This window comes from Lepisosteus oculatus, chromosome 15, assembly GCF_040954835.1.
Source record: "Lepisosteus oculatus isolate fLepOcu1 chromosome 15, fLepOcu1.hap2, whole genome shotgun sequence".
NCBI classification, from domain to species: Eukaryota; Metazoa; Chordata; class Actinopteri; order Semionotiformes; family Lepisosteidae; genus Lepisosteus; species Lepisosteus oculatus.
In genome coordinates, this window is record NC_090710.1 from 4744399 (window position 1) to 4768337 (window position 23939).

General features: G+C 37.0%; 1 protein-coding gene and 1 long non-coding RNA gene across 2 annotated transcripts; both read right to left on the reverse strand.

Annotated features, from left to right (window-relative positions):
• Positions 1-5864: 5864 nt before the first annotated feature.
• LOC138223148 (uncharacterized) lies at positions 5865-11831 on the reverse strand. Its single transcript, XM_069179060.1, has 3 exons — positions 11759-11831; positions 9059-9288; positions 5865-6380 (listed from the first exon to the last, which is right to left on the reverse strand). The coding sequence occupies exons 2-3, from the start codon at positions 9187-9189 to the stop codon at positions 6008-6010; spliced, it is 504 nt and encodes a 167-aa protein (XP_069035161.1). The 5' UTR covers positions 9190-9288; positions 11759-11831; the 3' UTR covers positions 5865-6007.
• Positions 11832-12788: 957 nt separating this feature from the next.
• On the reverse strand, positions 12789-18934 carry LOC107079411 (uncharacterized). Its single transcript, XR_011181632.1, has 3 exons — positions 18849-18934; positions 13574-13710; positions 12789-12964 (listed from the first exon to the last, which is right to left on the reverse strand). It is a non-coding gene; the product is annotated as an uncharacterized lncRNA (long non-coding RNA).
• Between the last annotated feature and the right edge of the window lie 5005 nt (positions 18935-23939).

The following is a 23939-nucleotide window of genomic DNA, read 5'->3' on the forward strand; positions in this document are numbered from 1 at the left end:
CCAAGCAGTAGTATCTTTTTTGCAACGTGGTGACCAAACTTGTACACAAGACTGTTTAAACAAAGGTGGAACTGAGACACTGCACTGCCCTCTGGTGTCCTCTACCATTTTATTTGTTTATTTGCCATGATTCACTAAGTGTCACTGTTTGAATAAGCTAACATTGTAGGCACCCACTATGCAGTTTATTTTTATTGAGATATAATTCAAATAACTATGCCAAGTCATAGAAGACTGCAATAACACTCCTCTTTTCCCCCTCCTTCCTATCTCAAACCTCTACCAGATATATTTTCTAACACTTTGTGAAGCAGATGTAAACTCTTATATCTTATTCTGTTCTCCCTATGCGTCTGGACACTGCCAAATGCAGAACACATGGAAAAAGTCATAATTCTTTCCACTATGTTAGAGATGTGTGCAGACATGTATCTGTAATTTCTATTACAAATAGAAATGACAAGAAATAGAAATAGTTAAGAGCTGAATTTCAAAATGATGACCGAACACAAAAGCAAAATGTAAAACAACAATGAAGCTGATATTTAGCTGTGGAAGAATTCCACAATAGACTAAGACATGTTTCTGGTACTAAACAATAAGTTAATATGCAACTTTATTGTTGCTCAATTTAAGCAAAATATCATCAGTTGTCACAGGCTAATATTTGTTCATTCACCTTCTTGCCATCAGAATTCCTCTAGGCTTAGATGTTCATTTTCAACTCTATAACTCAAAGGACCCATGATGGTTCTTTTAAAAACTCAGAGAACCCTGCCTGGATCAGGGACACTGAGACCCACCTCTGGAGCCAAGCCCGGGGTGCTGTTCATGGGCAAGAGCCTGGTGGGCTTCCAACATAATCGGGCCAGACACAGCCCAAAATGACTATGTTGAGCTATTGTGTAGGCTCACCATGTTAATCAGACATGTTAATCAGGGGTTACAAAGCAATAATGCTTCTAGCATAAAGATATGGTCTCTAACAGTTTTGAAGTTGTGAAAAAGCAACGGGTATCCAAGATGCAGGGACATTTATTAAGGTACTAAATTCATGATTTTTATTCTGCATTTCAGGGTTTATGGAAGGACAGGTAACTTATAAAAGACAAAAAAGAAACAGATGTCATGCCATTATCTTACCTGGGTTTCATCTGAATACTTACACCATATCAGCAGGTGATTTTTGCATTTGTCAAACTGTTGGCATGCCTGTCAACTTCTTACTCAACAATACAGCATACGTTATTTATTTTTTTTACTTCACTATAATTATAAACTGCTTTACAACTGTACTCTGGTGTGACACTGTTTTTTTTTCTATGTGTGTAATCAAGTGCCAGAGTACTCTGAGGTTCGACGTGCCTTCAGGGAACATGATTTAAAAAAATGTTTTAATAAAATTAAAGCGCACAGCTTTTTTTTTTGCTAGAGACGGCAGGCACAAGACATGAAAGACTGGCAAACTCCTGAAGAGGGCAAGGATGAAATCTGCCATAGGAGTTTATTTCTGTTGTCAGTGTTTGTGTATAGAACCATAAATATTGGTCTTTAGGAATTTTAGTACTGCTGTGTGAAAGGACAAAGTGAACGGACACTGGGGCTGGATATCATTGATATTGCTTCAAAATGAAGACCTAAGCATGTTTACCCTGTATGCATTAAGATCTCAGCAGAGAAGTATTAATATTCCAGCTGAGTAAATTCCTATGCCATTTCTCATCAGAGATTGTGAATTTCAGAAGGTTGTTATGTTGAATACATTCAGAAGTTATTTTTTTTAAAAGCGTTTTCTCGAAAAATTGGAACCAGGTTCAACCAGGTTCCAGAACTGCTGAACCAGAAAAACTCCTCTGTCTGGAGTAAATGATGAATCTAACAATCTGATGATTCAGGCCATGTTACAGGCAGACTGGGGCCCCTTTTTTTTACACAAACTGATTGGTGGGGATAATTTTAATTGTCTATGCCTTTTCACATGAATATTTTACCTTTCAGCTGTGAAAATTCAGCTGACATTATCTACTGTAGGTAAAAAAACAGCAAGGACATTGACACAAGCAAATAATTTAGATGTAATGTTGACAGCAGGATGGGGCAGTGGTTAGCATAGGAGCCTCACTGTGTTGGGGATCTGGGTTCAAGTCCTGGGGGGCTACCTGTGTGGAGTTTGTATGTTCTCCCTTTGTCTGTGTATGAATCTGCCCTGTGAAGGACTTGTGTTCCGTCCAGGATGTATCCTGCTTTCTGCCAGTTGCTTGCCAGGATAGGCTCTGGCTCCACCATGACCTTGAATTCAATGACACATTCATAAAATGGCTGGATGTTATAGCTACACTCTAATAACTTTCTTTGTCACATGAATACATACTGTGCCCAAATATATTGGGGTTGATATTGTAACAGGGCTGCTCCAGATAGGGTGAACTAATAGAGAAGGGACACCACTTCTGCTCCTCCCAGACTGGGTAATTCAGCAGGCTAACTAACCTCTCAGCGTGTACCTGTATTTGGGAGGAAACCAGAGTATCCACAGACAACTCACACAAACACTGGGAAAACACTGGGAATGCCATTGAAGGCACCCCTGTCCAGAGTATTGAGATCCTTATCTGCCAATTGAGAATCTCAGCTGAGTCATGCTCCCAGAGTTATATTTCTTCTAAAAACAGGTTTCTGTACCTTTGAGCTTCCAAAGCTTCGATGTGAAAAACGTACTGAAATGAACGCTCCTCTGAGAACCGCACAAAGAAAAAACCAGGCTTTCAACCTGTTTTCTTTTTAGTGCACTGCGGCTGTGGTGTTTTAAAGGTTTCTTTTTGTTCTTGGTCATTTAATGAAATATGTCACACACTGGAAATAGAATTTCAGTTGTTTTTTTTCCCAAGAATCACCAAATAAAAGGATTCAGGTTAAAAAAATTGAGAGAAGTCTCTTCAATCATCTTTATAAATTGTGTGCCTTCAAAAAATGTAATAGATTTTATTGGAGGTCTATGACAATGTGTTTTTTGCTGGTTGCTTCTACCCCACCTATCTTTAGCTGAAGTAGATTCTGCTTCTCATAGCATTAAAAAATGCAGATAATATGGTCAACTTCCCAGCTCCAGTGGGCTTGCCAACAACCAATTTTGTCAACCCCCAATTTATTGCCTGAGGGGCCTGACAAGAGAATTAAAAACAAGACGAGGGGAAAAATGACAACCAAAAAGTACTTGTGTTTTACAGCTCCCTTAAGTGTCTGCTTCAGGGACAGTTTATGTGAAAGATAAAGATTCTTTGACAATGTCAACTTCTGTCGCATTGCTGCAAGAAGTTGTTTAAAGAGTTTGTTGAAACAGCCTTGTCGAAGGTGAGATTGTTTCGAATACTCGTGTGTTCTACTTGTCTTGTAAAGAAATGTAAAAGCCAGGAGGCTCTTTGTGCAACATGTCTTGGGGCTTTTATGGAAATTAATTCCTGCAGCAGGTCTTTCCCCACTAAAATATTTCAATAAATAAAACATTCAACCCCAAACCCACTGTGGTTGATCCAGAATCTTCTGCAACACAGAGCTTGAGATTAAGGTTTTTTTCTACTTTAAGCCTGAAAAGAACTGTACCACACATCCAATGCTATTAATGCTATAAATGCTTATAAGGAAACAATCCACCTGAGATTAAATTACCTTCCTATTTGCTCAGCACATAAGTGAAAAAAGTACGATGCATAATTAAAAGTGTAAAGATTTAATTGTTCAAGTGTTGATTATCATTATGTAGTTTTAAAGAAACATGACTCTAAGCCATATTTAGTGCACTTTATTTATTAATTAAGCAAGATGTTTGTTGTTGCTCTTATGAGAACACACGGAGGTAATATCTCTTTCTGTGAGGAAAGACTGAGACATAAAAAGTAGGGAATTTAAAGGAAATGATTTATTCAGTAAATTAATGTACTGAATTGAAATGGAAGAAGCTACGGAACCTAAAATTCAGAAATATTGTCCAAAGAGACAGTTTCTGCTGCTGAGTTCTAGTCCATCCTTCTAATGCTCATCACCTGACTGGCACTGCTCCTGACCTCAATCTTTCGCCTTGCAGGTGGTGAGCCCACACAACAGCTCCACATCGTCATTTTGGACTGAGCCCGGCTGGATTATGTGGGTGGCCTACCAGACACTCACTGGAGAAAAAAATACCTCTAGACCTGGCTCCAGGGATGGGTCTCCATGTCCCTGACCTGGGCAGTGTTCTGTGTTTTTAAAGGAACCATCATGGGAATCTAGTTTGTCTGGCCCTTCGCTTTAGACCAATTTAAAAATAATGAAATTTAATAATAATGCTGCTTTATTAGCCCTATACAATTTCTTGCATCTTTTCACATACCCCAGCTTGCTCTCTATGAGACACAGACAGGGAGAGAAGCTTGGGGTCAGAGCACAGGGTCAGCCATTGTACAGCACCCCTGGAGCAGCTGGGATTAAGGGCCTTGCTCAGGGGCCCAATGGAGTAGGATTCCTCTGCCAGCAGCAGGATTTGAACCAGCAACCTTCCAGCCACAGGAGCAGGTCCTGAGCCAGAGAGCCACCACTCCACCCCTATTTGCCGAAGGTAACCCTATTAGGAGAGCAAAGCTCCACACAACATGGCTCTAAGGCTGCCTGGGGCACTCAGGTCCCTCCACCCCAACAAGGTCATGATCCCAGATCATAATAGAGTGAGGAGCTCAACGACAGGAGGACTTTGCAGAGTCACTGCTCCTCTGGATCGCGAGGAGCCAGTCGAAGTGGTTCATGCATCTGGTGAGGAAGTCCCTCAGGTGCCTCCCATTGGAGGTGTATCAGGCACGGCCCACAGGAAAGAGACCCCAGGACAGAACCAGGACACACTGGATGGATTATATCTCTCACCTGTCCTGGGAGCATCCAGGAGTCCCCCAGGAGGAGCTGGAGACCGTTGCTGGAGAAAGAGAAGCCTGATCTGCCCTCTTCAGCCTGTTACCACTGCAAATCTCACCAGGAGTAAGCGGTTAGAAAATGAGATGAAAGGAGATTTTTCAATGGTGTGTTACAGAAAAATGAAACATAGTTCATTAAGCTTTTTATAAAAATAAAAAGAGCATTATTGAAAGTGTTTTTAATGTACATTTCAAAGAGAAAGAGACATAAAAAAAATCTCTGCATTTGTTCCTTGGCAGCATTAACAATGGACTGGGTTTTGAAGAGATTCTATAGATCTACGAGACTATCTCTGCTAGTTTTCTTTTATTTTTAACAGCTTTGTTTAAAAAACTTTTTTCCCTCACTTTCTGCTCGAGTTTACATTTCTATTTTTCAATCTATATGCTTAACTGATTATTACCAGCCTTTCTACATACATGGACAATCTAAGAGACATCTAAAAAAATATTATTTTCTGTAATCATAAAATCAATGTGTATACACAAAGTACAACAACTACTACTAGCATTTTAATTTCATATCGTTCTGATTTAAACGACAGCTACTACCACTTATTGTCATACTAATATTTGTCAATGGCTAATGTTTTTCTTTGAACTAAAATTGTTCATAATTTAATTTAATTAATCAATTTCCTGCCTTATGAAAAACAATTAACAGTTACAGAGCCTTTATCAACATCCACCATAGAAAACCATGCGTCTGATTGTGCAATACACAAATTAGTAGAAACCTGGAATATCTATTGGAAAGTGTGGTGAAGGAAAAGAAATCAAATCAAAGTTTATTTATCAAATGCACAACAATACAGTGTGCAGCAGTAGTTGCTGGCAATTAAATTTCTTTTCTGCGGGTTTACAAAAATCATAAAAATCACAAAATTCACAAAAACACAAAAATCACAAAATTTGAGGTTCCGAAAATAAGGTTACATAATACTAGATGTAATAGAAATTGAATAAAACTCAATATGAGTAGAGCTACAATATGTGTCCATGGTGTATGCAATATATACAAGTAGTGCATTTATGCTGAATACACTGAAAAGTGTGAGTCCATGTAGCCATTACAGGTGATTTGCTAAAGGAGCTGCAGGTTGGCTATTTAGCAGTCTTATTGCCTGGAGGTAGAAGCTGTTTTGTAGTCTGTTGGACCGAATGCTTCGGTACCATTTACCGGACGGTAGGAGGGAAAACAGTTTGTGACTGGGATGACTGGGGTCCTTGAGAATGGACCTGGCCTTCTTCAGACGTCTAGCTGAGTAGATATCCTGGATGTTTGGTAGCTCACAGCCGGTAATGAGCTGCGCTGACTTCACCACCCTCTGCAGTACTTTGCGATCCCAGGCGGAGCAGTTCCCATACCAGCCAGTGATGCAACCAGTCAGGATGCTCTCAATAGTGCACCTGTAGAAGTTGTCCTGGATATGTGATGGCATGCTAAATTTGTAAGATAATAATATTAACTGTACACTTAAGTGGAAGAGAAATAAACCAGGAAGTAAATTCAGTCAACACAAGCCATTTTTGAAGAGATATACTGTACATTAGCTCTTCAAGTTGCAAAAAAAAAACATTTTGAAACAGATTTGGTGGTTGTCATTACTACAGAACCTCAATATTTGCACACAGGTGCACCTTTGAAGACAAAGGACTTATTAGCAGTGAGGGACTTTGCTCAATCACTTCTGCCCTCAGGCTGTAGGTTTGTTCTTCAAAGGAAGTTTACTCCACTATGGAGTTAGAAGAAAAAAAAAGATGAAACACTGATCTGAAAAAAGCTAGCCTCTTCTTTATAGAAGCAGACAAGTAGTCTACTAAAAGAAACTTAAAAACAAAATTGCCTATGAATAGGACCCAAACCAGGATTTGTTTGGTACCTCCATGTGTACAAGCAATATTAAACTGTGTACAGTATTTAAACTAAATACAACAATTTGTCAACACTAAAAACTTTTCAAAGTACAATTTGAAGAGCTGCCTACGTAACCTATTTTTACTTACAATACTTATGGTATGCATCTACGAGTAAACCAAAAACTCATTAAGACATATAAATGTGCAAAGAATTGTAGATTTTTAATTTATGTCCACTTTGTTGCAGCTTTAATAATGACTAGATTTATAGCATTAAGAACTATAGCAACAACAACAGAATTGTACAGGTAAATTTAACTTTACCAGGTACTCAGAAGAAAATACTCTCACAAAGGATACAGTAATCTTTGGGTATGAAGCCTGCTTCAGCATTATGGTTTAAACTTTAAAGTTGTAGACATGCATCTTTGGAATGTATATATCTTGTACCAATTACATTGTTATTTGTTAGTTTTGTATTTTTAAATTACAAGAAATATTGCAATATACTACCTAATTTCTATATTTTTTACAGTGAATCGGGCCACATTTTGTTCTGCAATTAAAGAAACAACACTATAAATTAAATTCAGTATTATTCAGTTTATAATATAAATTCATATTATTAACACATATTATAAATACTGTATAATACCATATTATCAATACAGTACATCTCATTGCTGTAGTATTTTGAGAGTTTGTATTTATTTAGAAAAATACTGAATATGTCTATCAACCGGGTATGCTAATTTATTTTCTTTCATGAATAAAAAGTGTATAAATAATTACAGCACAACTCCAAGTATTTACCACTTTGCTTTAACTGAATAGTTCTGTCACTCTGAATCTGCCTGCGTAATACGCACATGCACATTAATTTTTAAATCAGGCTTCATATTAACCTACATCTTCCTTTTAGAAAGTAATCCAGAACGCTGAGTGGAGAATAATTAAATCTACAACTGAGATTATTTCTGAGGTGAAATTCAGAAAGACATACTGCCCCCTTTTGGTACTGAGTTGTACTTCACTGCTTTAAGGAGCTAAAGCAACCTGAGGTTAAACAGAGCTCTAAGGATATAGAACTCATCCGAAATTCGTAAAAAGCATACAGTATAAAACATATTAGTAATACTGTAGCTGTGCCTGTCGATGTGTCAAAGTGGTGATGGTGATTTGGTCATTTTGGTAATTGGAAACTTTAGAATCTCTCAGATGAATCCAGTTATCCGTCTAAGTGAAATCTCCGAATTCGTGATCAGGCACATAAACTGTGTTTTATTGATAACTAGAATTCTTTATATTTTATTTCATTCATAAAGTACAATTAGTTTTGGTCCCCGTTTGTTTGTTTTTCCCATTCTTAAGTTATTTATCGCTGTGTAAACTTCTTTAAGCGATACATTTGCTTCGTATTGTAATAAAACATCAAGAATCCAGTCCAGCCACGCAAATACTGGGGGGATCCGTGCGAGAGAAAATAAAACAGTTACTGTATAAGTAGGTTTAACTGTGTTAAACTAATTCTCGTTTCTTCCTCTCCAGGTAAAGACGGCTGAACGTTCTTTTTCATTCTGGAAGGCCGTGAGTACGGAAGAAGTGCATGTTAAATTATTTTTTGTATAAAGCCATTTTGTAAACCTATGGAAATTATGTCTGAAACCTTATTTTATTCGATACTTTTTGAACAAGGTATACGAAAACTCCTCTGGGTACGATAAACTGTATCTCTTTGCTTAACTATCAACGTTGGAAGTCCTGTTTTAAGCATAAATAAACCTAGAAAATATAGCACATTCCTCTAAACCTGATACTGAAATGTTACAAACAATACAGCTGAAGTTCAACAGCTTTAAGAGCTTCAGCTCTTACAGCTTCAACAGCTTTAAGTTAAAGAGCAAAGCTGATTATTGATTGTCCAGGAAACAACTCATCCTGGGCAGAAAGATTTCCAGGCTAGACAGTGTGTGAGGTCTCTGAGGGACCCACAAACAGCAATCTGGGAACCTCTGCTTTGAAATATACGTTAAAAAGAAAAATGTTAGATGTATCACTACACAAAAGCACAGAAAACTTGTAGGCTCGTAAACAGATTTTTAGTGTTTCTGATGCCAGAGTCTTACGGCATACTCCAGATTTACACAGTTTAGGTTACAGGCTGCTCCATTGTACTGTCTTGGGTCTCAGCTGTCACACTCCTGTATTTTTCTGGTCTTTAGACATGAAAGTAAAACCAGAAGACCTTCTCTTTTCCTCACCAGATCACGTATGCACTATTGTCCATAGGGAAGCTGAATCTATCTGTCTGGTTAGAGGATTCTTCACTGGAGGTTCCCAGAGATGAGGATGTTCTGCGGCTGTCTTGTTTTGAGCCCTTGCTGTGAGTCATTGTGTCCTCAGCATTCTGATTTTCTGCCTTTTCCAGGCAGATGATTTCAATCTCCGTTGGCACACACTCACTGTAGTTGTCTCTGACAGCACCAGGACACTGCAGTAGGGGGAAAAAATAGAAGAAAAAAATAGAGGAAAAAATAGTGTACTGATGAAAGGAAAATGTATCCCATCTGCCTCCGAGGACAGCAAATAAAGAATATTTTCTGCTTATTTAGCTATAAGGTCAGACCATTTACCTTCAGGAAAGCAAGACTTCAATAAGAAGGCCAAGGCAAAAACATATAGTACAGTAAAACATATTATATTTATATTACAATATTACATACTGTACATTACAATAAATACAGAGAGAAAGTGAAATACTTTACATACACCACACATTGAAACAATGTAATGAAAGAGAATTGACAGAATGTAATCCATCAACCAAGAAATGTAGTTATTAAACTGCGGAACACATTTTTGTCAAAACTATCTTCATTTTGCTCTTGAATTCAACCATCATCATTAAAGACGGTGGTTTAAAGTTGGTTGGAAATGCCTTCAAAGATTATGTGGCAAAATACCTTCAGCAAGGATATGAAAAGTTGTGCTACAGGTGTGTAAGTTGTATAAGGGAAATATACAGTCAGACTAGAAGTCCAATAAGAAATAGTAAGATCAGTGCTAAGGTAAGAGAATGACTTACCCAGCAAGGACTATACATTTAAAAATTCCACTGTCTCAATCTTTGAACTGAAAGAGAAGGCCAACCAACTAATTAAACACAATTTTACAGAACTGAATTGGATATTTAGAACCTGACATGTGGGAGAATTTTTTTTTTATTGTCCCTAATGGAAAGTGGGATTTTAATTTGTCAAAGAAGCCACTCACACATTCTAGAAAGGTCCTCAAAAGTTATTTGAAAATTAAACTTTTACATGAAGCCATTTGCCTCCATTTGTGTCGCAACATTTAATACCTGACCAGTTTCATGTAACATAAGGGACATAAGCAGTTTTAAGACCAAAATATATGAAAATGTACAGTAATTCACTGTATAAGTTAATGTACCCTCTAAATTAAGAGCATGCTGAAAGGAGTTAAAAGTGTTTTTAGACGACCAGGTTAGAGGAAGATTTACAGGAGGGAAAAAGGTTTAATCTAAGAAAAACTACACGCATCTGCATAAATATTACATCTTTAACATTACTCACAACTTTATTAATATTTAAAGTATGGTATCTATCTCTTTCCCCCAGATAAACCTCTACTGACTAATTATGAACCAGATGGGTGGTCCCTTTCTTTTTCACAATCTGTGACCCATTAGTTAAGTACGGTAGCTCAGAGATGAATGAAATTAATTTGGATTTTGTCAATGGTCAAGTCAGTGGCCATTTAGTGCACAAACCACGATCAGGTGTTCAGCAAAACAGTCTGCTATCTAAAGACATTTTCTGTCATACAGAGGTCCCACACTGTAGTGGTATTATAATGCAAGAGGGTACAGTATATCAGATTTTAATCTAAATACCAAATTAGTTAGCCAAAGTGGTCACATTGGTCAAGATATACAGTTGTTCATCTCTGATCATTACATTCAGTCAATTAAATAATGATAATGTTGTTTTACCAATTTTAAATCTAGAAAAAATTTAACATAAATTGGGAATTGATAGAAGTGAGAGTGACCTTAACCACCATACATAACTTCAGCATCAGTTTTTACTACATATGGGCGTAGTCTGGCTGGAACGTTATGGTCATCCACAGTTTATTCAATGATTTGTGAGGTAATGGCGAAACCAAAATTTGAAAAAAAATATTCGGGGAAAAAGTATTATCGTAATTATACGATCATGTCCGAGCTTGGGCAGCAGGGTGGTATAAGTAGTTAGCATACCTGCCTTCCAATGGTCAGGTCCTGGGTTCAATTCTGGACCTGGCCTGCTATTTGCCTGATTATTGTATGTTCTCCCCATGTTTGTGTGGGTCTCATCTGGGTGCTCCAGTTTTGTCCCACAGTCCAAAGACACAGTGGCAGGCTAAGTGGTATCTGTGACATTGGTCCTGGTGTGTGTCTGTGTGACCTGTGATGGACTGGCATCCTGCCACTTTGTCCCCTTTGCTTGCTGGGTTAGGCTCCTGCTTGCCATGTGAATCTGTACTGGGTAAATGGGTGGATGTCTGGACTTAATTACTGTACAAACTGCTTTAAAAACGTGGGGTACCAAAAGACCATTAAACACTTTGAAATGATGAGATTTATCATTGCAAATTGTGTGTCCCTACACAGTGTGTGCTGCAAACAGGATAATTATTTTCTGTTGGATAAAGCTAAATTATTAAACCATATTTGTTCTAAGTACTAATATTGTTCTAATATTGCCGCAGAGAATTATACAAATTTTACCCAAGAAATGTATATTTCTGTGCAGGGAAGTGCTTCACATCCCGCATTATTTTTTGTACCCATTCTTAAGTAAATGCCTACATGTATTTTTAGCAAAAATGACAATCTGTCATTTCTTTGGCTGACTTCCTTGATACATGAAAATCTTTTTTTGTGAACTTTTTACCTGCAAAGCTTCATCATGGTTAAATAGTTCTTCAAAAATATGCTTTGGATCAGGAATCTGAGGCAGAAAAGTCCTCCTAATGCTGGAATAGAAAATGATCAATGCTAATATTGTATTCACTCTACAAATACTCTACTCTGATACAGGTACAGTATGTGTGTATTGTGAACTTCTATTCGTTCTGCTTTGTGGATGCTACAGTTTATAAAATGGTAACATCACATTACAAAGTTACAAAAATCAAGAAAAACTACAAATAACATACAGTAAGTATCTGCCAATCTAAGTCTCAGTTCTATAGCATTTCAAAATATAGGTTTGATTTAGATCAGGTATAGCTGTTCAATAGAAACAAAATAATACCAATAAAAATAAAACAACATACATTCTTTTTTGTTGTGATTTAAAATGAATTTTCTTTTTAAAGTAGTGAACTGCTCCTGTACTGTAGTTCTTACAAGTCATACTCTAGTGTGAGTCCAAGGAAGAGCCACAGTATAGTCATAGCAACTTACCGTTTTACTTTAAAGATACAGTACAGTAGGACTGCAGGAATTAAAATTATAAGTGGAGAAAAATACCAGTTCAGATTATAATTATATACAAGACAGGAATCTGTTGAGGACAAAAAATAATATCATTAGAATGAATAACGTTAGATACATTAAACTCAGTAAAATATGCAAAAATAGTATTTGTTAATCATTGTTTTGCTACTATATATAAATAGCACATTTACTGTAAAAGGCAACTAAATAGAACTTCTCCTGACTGCACCCAGAAAGCACTTTTTATACAACTAGAGCATGATGCTCTTATTTTAAATTAGTGCCATTTGCAATTTAAAAAATATTTTTCATAATAATTCGTTGCAGCTTGTCAACTGTTTTCAGTGAAGAATTTTGTTAGCGTGCATGCCGTTGTTTCTTACTGTTACAGGAAGATCAATTTCTGCTTCAATGCACTTCAGAAGGTTATTTTCACCCAAGAGATATATCAGCCTGCTCTACCAAAACAAAGTTGGTGTCTGCTGAATGCATGAGTTGTACCTATAACAGATCCATTTCTCCAAGTGATCTGAGGGCTCCATTCACTCCAGTTGCTTCCAGAACAAATATCGTTGTATCTGAATCTCACACGGAACAAATAGCATTTTTCATTGTCTGTTTTTTGTAGTGTTAAAGAGAAGTCTTGCAGAATTTTACTCTGTTTGGAGACACAAGAATACATACCTGTATTTGTGCAGTATACAACATCAATATTAAGGAGAGACAAAAGGCATACTCTCTTTTCATTACTTCACGTTATTCTAACTTGTTTGCATTTGTGCAAATTTGAATTCTTGCCTTTAATTTTTTTTTTTTAACTTATTGCATGTGTCACAGTGGTACAAGAAATACTGGATACTATAAATAATCTACCTTTAATTCAACACTGACAGAGTTAAAAAGTGGATCCCATTAAAGTGCATTTAAAACTGAGAACAGGAGACACTTCTGTACCCAAAGAGTTGTGGAAGTATGGAACACGTTTCCCAGTCATGTTGTTGAAGCAGAAACACTTTGGGAATTGCTAAGTTTCAAAACTCAAATGACATGAAGAGGTGCCATAGACAAAGGAAAAAGGGGGCTCAAAACAGTTTTTTAGCATTTACACAAAACAGGAATATGAAACTAAAAAAGGTTATTTTCCATGTCAGTTTAATCCAAACTGCAGACTAGTTCATACAGTACACCAAAGAAATCATATCTCTAAGTGCATCCGCTGAAAGTCTACACTCAGCTTTAATATAAAGGAAGCAAATTGAGTGAATACCTGCCAGTGTTTGTCATGCTGAGTCTTATACTGCAGATTGCTCTCATAACAGTTTTTGCCTTCCCTTGGTGTGTTCCATTTCAGAATGATGTTATCAAGTTTTCCAGTTACTGTCACATTTTCTGGAGGGTGAATAACTAAAAGAAATCAGAGTGTTACCATTTTGTTAGGGACAAAGCTGCCTTAGGTATTAGAGCTCTAAGTATCACTATAAGTATCTGCTGTACAAATTAACATGCCTTTGGCTTTTGCTAACAACTTTTTCTCTCAGGTGAATGGGGATGTTGTCTGGATCATTGATGTGGGCATTGCGGTGCCTTTTTTGTATAGTTACTGAAGGTTTTATGGTAACAATCAACAGAACGCTAAGAAATTCATCTATTTCCAACTCTTGAAAGAGTTTTTATGGAAGGTCCTTGTTTGTAGGTTTCCTGGTGAGTCATTTGTTAATCGAGTTAAAATGTCTTCCCTGTCCAAAATATCATAAATGCTCTGTAATTGTCTCTTCGCTCCCAGTGCAGATTTGTTTTGAGAATGCTCACGGTTCTTCCTTTTTCACAAAGTGTGAAATCAGAAAATTTGCTTCTGTGATTGTGGAACCGGTTAAGTCTTAATGAAAGTGAAAACTATCCAGAGCTTTCCTGTTCCACCCTCTTGTTGGTTCTGCCATGATGAAATGAACGCCTTGGTGAACTCCAGGCCATTTACTGAGAGAGTATAGCATGCTGGCCTTCTCCTTCAGCAGACCACAAATCAATACACGAGTCAGGTTAGTGTAAGGATAGCACAACCCCTGAAAAATATTGAAAAATAGTTTTCTGGAGAAAAGTGAATAAATGGTCAGAATAACAATATAAAGCATTACTCTCCTTTGTAAAGTAATCCTTCTGTGAGCCTTATTGAAGTGCAATAGCTATTACAGCACATTATACTATCGTAAATAAGGAAATAAAAGATTCACAATTGTACATGAAGAAACGTGGAACACCTCGTAAAATGCGACACAGGCGTGTGAACTATCTACAACACATGTAGGGTGCTTTACAGAAGTGTTCAGACCATTGCACAGTTTTCACATGTTGTTGCTTAAAAACGTACAGTCATAGCAGTTGTTCTCGTTATATGTCACTCAATGAAGAGAATAGGTGTCTGGGGGAACACCAGGTGTCAAGGGCTGAGCAATGTTAAGTTGGGCTGGTGACACCCTTGATACAGTTTCACGCCTTATCCTCTGTGTTCCTGCCCTAAGATCCACTTAGGCCCACACTAGCAGTTGCCACACCATTGTGGGGTTGTATACAGTTTTAACTGGACCTGTGATCGAGAGGAGATGCCTAAGAACAGGATGTGATGGAACAAAGCGACGTTACACCTGGCCGTCTGTGTAGAGCAATTTCCTGAACAAGCCCTGTGTGGTGAGCTCTGCTGACACCCAGAGCATCACAGAGACTTTTCTACCCCATGGGGGAAGAGTCCAGAGCCTTTGTTAAGAAGAAAGAGAGAGAGAGAGAGCTGGACTTTTGGAAGAACAGATTATAGCACTGGACTCAAGCGAGTGCTCTACAGGGAGCAGCTGAGGAAGGCTCAAGCATCATCTTCCTCCCCCACTATCTGGCTTTGGACATGGAGAAAATAAGGTGAGGTGGGGAGCATGAACAACCAGGTTGTTTCTCCAGGACTGGAGTAGAGGCCTAGGAACCAGCAGAGGAGCTACACAGAGGACAGAACTGCTGCACTGCATTATTTTGGGACATTTGTTTGGTGACTGGGTTGTAATGGGTGCTTGTGCTGGTCTGGAATGTGTTGTTTTTTGGAGTTGGTTTTGTATAATGTGCCCTGGGCATTGGGTAGACAGTGTTAACTATTGTGATCACCAGAAATAAAAAGGGCACTTAAATAATACTAGTAACTGTAGTAGGTCCGTGGATGCACTGGTGAATCTGGGAGATCCGAGAAGCTTTGGCAAGGAAAGAATGGTCCTAGAACTCTTTTGAATTGCTAGGTGGAATAGCTGTCTACAAAGCATAAATAATTCTTCTAGAGTCACCTATCTGTTATAAACATCCACTCTACTCCACATGTTCATAGCAGGAAACAAAAAGAAAGAAACAAACCGATAAGATGAAAGACAAATAAGGACTGCATAGGTATTCAAATCCCTTGCTGTTGCAAACTCAAATTAATTTCACGTTTTGGTCCAAATGGGAATGTTAACATCTGACATAAATCCAACATAGTGCACTGCTCAGTCAATGCCACCCCTATCATCACGCATGGTCGTGGGAGCACTACGGCATGTTAAGAAGAAGAAAGTAAATGTCCTTGAGGATTCAGTCAAATCTGCCGAAAGACATGAAAACTACTGTCCATAAGCAATCCTCAAGAACTATCAAGAGAACCTGAGCAAATCAGCCAGGATAAATGGGAAAAAGTTGCACCAAGTTGGTGTGTGAAATCGACAGAGACATAATAATAAAGGTGCTTTTCAGCTTCAAAAAATTCTCAGGTCTGAGTTCACAGGTCTGAGTACTTTAGCAATCAACATACTGTACAGCACTTCTGTTTTTCTCTTTAAAGTTTGTATTGAAATTGTCTGTAGCTTATGTTATCCTCGGCAGTCTTGAGTTTAAGCATTATATTATAAAATAAAATATTAAGTTTTAAAAATGTGGATGCATTATTTTGTAGCTCTCTGAAATAGAGGATACTGTAATTTGAAGGCTTTGAGTACTTTTGGAAGGCACTATAAGTTGGATAAATAGTAACCACTAAGCAGGAACAGTATTTTTTACGTTTGTTATAATAATACATAGTTCACTACATCCTCCAGTAAAATGTTTTTTAATTCTTCTTTAAACTAAAACCTATCAGACCTGCTTTGAGGTATTTAGCAAAGTTTTCATACCAAATTTCATGTAAATTATATCCCAGTCTGAGTCAAGGGCCTAAAAACACACATGGTAAATTACTGTAAGCCATGAGTCATGAGAAACCTTAAGATAATTGTTTAATGTTCAAGATAACTTCAACTGTATTTAACGTCCTAGTTACAGAATTATGTTATTACTTTTTGCAGTGTATATAAAATCCTTCCATTAACAAATATATAAAGGGTAATCCATAAATGTACTGTATGCATTCACCAGAGATTTATTCCCAAGTTGACGTATTATTATGTATGATTTTTTCCTCTGACTGTTAAATTCTTAAATGAACATTGAGAGTTTCAAATTTCAATATTGTATCTGTCATGTATGTATGTATGTGGTCATTTTTAATTGTTGTGGTAGCACTTTTTTGTGGATCTGGATGTGTCTGCAGTCAGTATTTTATTGTTAATTATTAGTAGTAGTTTTATTATTATTCTTAGCATTATTGTTTTCAAAGAGCACATAGACACATTACTGGGGTGTTTGCAAATGTATTTACCCCCAAAAAAATCATGGCAGAATTAAAAAACCAAAGTGTCAAGAAAGTGACACAGAAGAAAGTTTTAGTGGCAAATTTGAGCTTCATGACAGAGGAAAACCACCAAGATCATCTACATAGTAATTTCCAGAGGAAATACCGTGTTCTGATCTAATCAGGGGTATGCTTTTTGTGAGCATGTAATGTGACTCAATGAAAAGCATTCTGATGGTTGAACAGATAAGCCACAAAGGTTTACATTGATAGCCAGCTATAAGACGGATCTCAAAGCAAAGGGCATTTGGGGGCTGACTCAAGCAGTATTTTATTAAAAGGATTTTTCTTCCATTTCTTGCGAAGGGAAACAACTCCTAATGATGTCATGTCTTTAGGCAAATCTGAATGATAACATATAGGTCTCTATGCATAGCAAAACCTGGTAGGTGTTTTACCTTTTCTTCATTTGTGGTTACGTGAAGACAGGATAGACACAAATGCAACACACAAAGAAAAGTGGAGGTCAGGGGAAAATGACAAATCCAAATAAGGAAGCCCCATCAAAATCAGAAACTACCCTGGGTTCGATTCCCGGCATACTACAGTACCTGCATGGAGTTTGTATTTTCTCTGTATTCGTGTGGAGTTTCTCTGGCTGCTCCACTTTCCTCCCAGAGTCCAGAGACATGCTGGTAGGTCAGTTGTCTTCTGGGAAAATTGGCTCTGGTGTGAGTGTGTCTGTGTCTGGACCAGGCAAACAATGGGCACAAAGCAGAGCACACCCTGGACAGGACAGGGCAGACACACAGATGCAAACACCTACAGTAGGGGCAGTTTTCCTACAAGCTTATTAACCTACCGGTATGTTTTTTTGGACTGTGGGAGGAAACCAGAGCACCAAAAGGAAACTCATGAGAAGACCTGGAGAATATACAGTACAAACGCAATAGCCACCCAGGTAGCACCCAAAGTCTGAAGCTTTGGTGGTGAATTCTGAGCACCACTGTGCCACCCCTGACAGTCAAATAAGTGAAACTGAAATCCTGCTTTACTCTGCTACAAAAGGAGAAACATCTTCAGGTCTTAACCAAACAGTTAATGTGCTGCAAAACTCAACCTTTTACTATTAATCAATGAATATTTTTTATTTATTATAGCACACTACAGTATGGAACACATTATACTGAATTATATTGCAAACATTGCTTACAATCTTTTAACAGTTCTGTAACAAAATTACATCCCGGGACTTAAGAGAATGTCCTGCACTGAAAAAATGAAGAAACTGAACCTTTTTAGTTGAACAGAGAAGACTAACTGGACCCGATACAACTATTAAAAATCCTCAAAGACATTGACTAGTAATGTAACTACCAAATGGGCTCAATAGCCTCCTCTTGTTTATACATTTTCTTTTTGCCTTGTGTTTTTAATTGTTAATAAAATAACATTTGAGCATGTGAGTACAGTGCAGTGGAATTTAAAAACTCCCAGAAGGGGAAAATGGACTTTTAAAATTTACTTTAAACTGTTTGTTGACTTAAAGAAGTGAAACTCAGAAACGTTATAGAAAATACTATTTTCAGTTCTGTGAAATTTGTGCAAGTATGCTACTTTACTTTAAGTTCTGTGAGATTTTAATCCTGCGAATTCACACAATTGTGGTTTTTGTACTTTCTCTCAGAGAGGGTCTAAATACAGTATATTGACTACAACACACCCTAAAATAATGAGGCACCCTCAAATAATTCACACAGATAATTCTGTTTCAGAATACTTCTTTTAAATCCTTCTTTCAGAAGTTCTTTTAAAGCACGCATTCACTTTCAAAAGTAAGCAACAATTAAAGGCAATGCTGAAACTGTCTTACCACTCCCTGTTCCCACTTGCTGTAACATGAATATCAACAACAGATGCAGCTGAAACATGATGCTCACATAGCTGACATTATCTCATCCTTATCACCATTGCAACAGTCTACAGGCTGAAGAACTCTCAGTCTACTTTTAAAGAGCCTACTTTTAAAGACTTTAGCATGTAAAGCTTTTTTTCCTCCTGTCACTTCCTCTATTCACCTACATAGAGATAAAATCCTGCTGATTACATTGGGAACTTCCAGCCAGATACAGATTTCAAAATGAATATCTCTGATAATATACAATAGCTAAAGTTCATGTGTTCAACAGCATTTTATAGTGTTCAACAACATTTAATAGCTTACAACATTAGCAATATATGGCTGTAAGTGATTGTAATTAGCTCTTCTGTTTAACTGTCACCCTCAGGACAAGAAAGATACAAAACCTTCCAGTATAATTAATCACTTTCTCTTAAAAAGTGCTTTAATGGCTTCATAGCTCTCTCCATAACAGAATATAGTATAATAGTATAATAATAATTTTATAGTTTAAAACCTTTGAGCTGTTCAAAATTTACAACAGTGTCAGAAAACCCATCAAAACTTTTTTTTTTCATTTTAATAAATCCTAAAGAACATTGCATGGTTATGCACCTTACTTGTGTTTTAGTAATGATCCAACAAGTGTATTTCAGGAAAACCTCAACTTCAATGAACAGTGATACAAATAAATAAGTAAAGGACATAACATAAAGGTATAAGGATTTCTGATTGAAGAGTCAGAGGTTCAAATACCAGATCATGTGCCGGTATTGTAGTTCTGGGAATTTTCTCCAGTAAATACCTCGCTCTACCAAATGCCTGGTATTTGTTTCAAAACACTTGGACAAGCAGATGACATTTAATATACACAAGTATAAAGTGTTACATGGACATAGAAGACATTTAAAATGTATTTAAGGTGGGAAATGCTGAGGAATTATGAAAATTATTTGGGTGATAATGCTTACAATACTTACATCTTCTAGACAATGTGGACACGAATGTTAGGATATACTGAATACCATAGTAAAGCTGGAGAATAAATGGATGATGAGTGAAAACTCGAAAATGCACTTGTAAGATGTCATTTAGAACAGTGTGTACAATCCTTGTACCACTTTCCAGTAAAAATATTACTGCTCTGTAGCTGGTCCACAGACTAGCACACGTTGCCAGGCTTCATTGACAGCTCTATACTAACAGGCTAAAGGACTGTATTTTTGCATAATGAACAACACATACAGTACTATAATGAAATCTGACTCGAGTATTCAAAGCCCTAAAAGATTGGCAAAGTCAACAGGCTTCAGAATCAAAATTGAAACACTCAATTTAAATACAGAACTTGTAGAAAATTTAAACTAGTATTAACAACTGTAAACACCTAGTGCATAAATCAACCTTCCCTCAAGACCCTTGGAACACTACCTCAGGTGGCTGTTGGGACATGAGATAACCACCAGCTCATACAAACCAAATTAAATTACAGAAGGATTGCTAAACGTTATGGTAAATACGGTGAAATATCAAATAGTTGTATCCGTTTATCAAATATATTAGGGCTGGTAGCCATTAGGAAATACTTTAATTTACAACTTTGACAAGCAGACAATTTAATGGTAAGAAATGTTCCACCTAAGAGACATCATGCTGCAGAATTTAAGTAAATGAGACTTAATAATTTCTGAAGAAGTGCCCTGATAAAAACAGTTTGCGGCAGAAGTTCAGGAGGAAAATTAGATCTACATCTCAACTGCATATATAATCATGCATCCAGGACTTACCTTTATATATCTCTCGCAATCCCACCCACCACCCCAAAAACACCCTTGAAGCAGCTCCATGGCTCGTTCCTTGTGAAACCAAAACAGTGATTCAGTCAGCCTCATCCTTACAATCATGCTGCCATTTTCTCAGATAGGTGAGTTTCACCAAATAACCTTTAAAAACATTTATCCATCTGTCACATTCATTAGGATCCAACGAAACCACTGTAAATGATTCATTTCAACAAGGAGTACTTTTTCTGGAGTTCACATTTATAGATTTAAGAACTTAGGGCCTGAGTAACTGAAAAGCATTGATTTACTGACAGTGCATTTAGGAACATACTGAAACAGAGGGCTATTACTTTCATTAAGCCAAGGAAACTCAGATTATGTGGCCAAAGGTCACATTACAGAAAATAAATTCAATCTTTGGACATGTCCATAATGTTTACACTGAAACTCTAAGCAGTGTGAACATACAGATGACTTTGCTACAGTACTCTGAATGAAGAGCACTATACCACTCAGTTGCCTAATATCTGAAGTATTCATGAGCACCAGTTCAGATTTCAATGTACATTGGGTATTGATAAACAGTCAATAGCCTCTGTAATTTCATTATTGTATAGTTTGACTAAATTTTAAAAATGGCAGGGCCTCAAGTTTCATAGTAATTAGCCTTTAATGATACAAAAACTACAAACACAGTGGACTTTTGAGATTCCTTACCACAGAAGACTCCATTGGAGTGCTAAGCTCTGTAGTTCAGCTGTTGCCTTTTGAAGGCTGTGCTGTGTCCTTTGCACACTGCAACGTTCAGTACATTTCCAGTTCACAAATAGTTTAGAACCATCTGGGTTGTGTGGACTTGAATTATCCAGGTTGTATTTGGCTTGCTATATCAACCACCTTGACCACAGAATGTGCCAGGTTCCAGCAAGCTTGCAGTGTTGGTAATGAAATGTCAATCCTCACTCATTTGAACTGCACTCATATTTCTTCAAGGTAGGAAAGCACTGTGGAGCAGTGGGTACGGTTCTGGACTTGTAACTAGAAGTTTGTGAGGAGTTGCAATCAAGGTGAGATACTACAAAGGAACAGGTATAGGATTTGTCCATGCTGAAAAGAAAAGAGACACAAGAGTGAAGGTTAAGATGCATAAGGGTGATGAGATTCTTTAAACAAGAGAGTATGTTTTTAGTACTGATTATAAGCAGCAACAGAAGTTTTGTAAGTGGTGGAATAACAAGTAGTGAAGCTTTGTTGCTGCTGCCCAGTCTTTTCCCAAATTTCCTAGATAACATTAGCTTACATTGTATTAATTGACATCACTGCCAATACGCTCTGCTATTCAAAAGAGTGCTGCAGGAGAATTCACAATCTATTATGAACAAAATGGAGATAATCTCTTGACTTTACTTGAAATTCTAATCAGAAACAAAAAAACATTTTTGGAAATTCATTTAGCAAAAATAACTGTTTTTGAAAATCTGACCTTAAGAGCTTTGCTAAACAAAGGGTGACAACTGAACTAAAGGCTCAGAAATACTATCAGAATTGATGATCAGATATAGAGGTTAGCAGTACTTAAGTATGTGCTTTGCAAACTGTTTCTGACTTGTCTTCCCGTTAGATTAATATCTTTTTTTGTTTTATGTCGGTAGCTTTCATAGCAACACAGATAAAAAGGAACTTTAAAAATTGACAGCAAAACAGCTTTTTTGTTTCACAGAGGCTTTATACCTGACCAATGGAAACTGAAGACTTAATGTTGGACATTTAATAATTGCTTATGAAATCCATGGAATGTCAAAAGAGGGAAGAGGATTGTACAAAAAAGGAAAACTAGTGATTTAAACATGTAATAGATGGTTCCATACAGTACATGCACACAAAATGGCACATATCCATTTTTACATTTACATCTCTAAAGCACATTTTAAAGAATGCAAACTTAAAGAATTTAAATTTAACATCAAGCCACAACATAAGATGGTTGTGGGGATATTTTGAGCCAAGCTGACATTTTCCCCAAACTGTTTCCCCGATACAAGTGAAAGCTCCGTTAGAAATACTGATATCCATGTTTCCTCAATGCTGCATCTTGAGTTCTCTCCACCAGCACAACACAAATCATTTCAGGTCCCAAGAAACCAAGATGGGAGTTACTGTATATGATAATAAGATTTAGTTTTTTATTAGAATTTAGGTTGCCTAAAGCATGTAAAAGCCTACAGTATCTGCTTTTACAAGAGTGATTGTAAACAGTATTATTATGTTAAATGTTCTTAAAAGAAGAGAACATTTTTTAAATAAAAATTAAAAACAATACTATTACTTTATTCAGATAGGTTTAGTTGAATATGAACTCTGTCTCATGAATTATGAATTCAAAATTTTCCCTTTTATGAAGCTAGTATGAGGAATCAATCTTGTACTTTTCAGGCTTTTATTTTATGGTACAATTCTTAGCTTTGCTCAAGCAGAGTGTTAAGGAGGAAACAGCTGAGTAAGTGCCAAGAGTAGTTTGCATGTAAATTTGAGTATCGCTTGCTTAACAGTGAAAAAACATACTAGTGGAAATCTGACCCAGAGGAAGCACATGAATACTGAACAAACGTTACCTTTAGGAAACATCTGGTATAACTTTATGTTATTGGAAATGAATATTGCCTATGTTTTACAAACTGCTTCCTTCAAGTCAAATTCCAAAAGCACTGCATAGCATGCCTAGTTTGGGCAGAAACAAAAGATATTGCTCTGCAAGTCGCCAAACAGTAAAAATGCATATCACCAAGTAATGAGATCACAGTTATTTCCATTAACTCACATTCTATTAAAGCACTGCATTTCAGTATGAGGTTAGCTAACTAGGATGTTCTGGGGTTTATGGGTGACAGTGGTGGATTATACCAAGGGCACCCCTTCCAATTATTTAAAGTGAGGTTAAGTCAAACCTTCTATGCTTAAAACTGAACACTTTTATGGGCGAAATAAGCTAAAGGTTGACAAAAAAATGCAAAGAGAAGTAAAAAGCTCACATGTTTAAAATATATATATATATTTAAATTATTGACTATTGTAAAATAAACATCTTTGTCCCATATGTTATTTTAAAAACATTTTATTGTTGTTTTTTTTCCTTGGAGTTTATCCTGTCTTAGGTGATGTGATGGCACAGTGCTTAGCATTGCTGCCTTGCATCACTGGGGCCCTGTGTTCAATTCTGGAGCTGAGGTGCTATGGAGATTCTTTGTTTTCCCTGTGTTTCCTCCCTGTGTGGGTCTTCTCT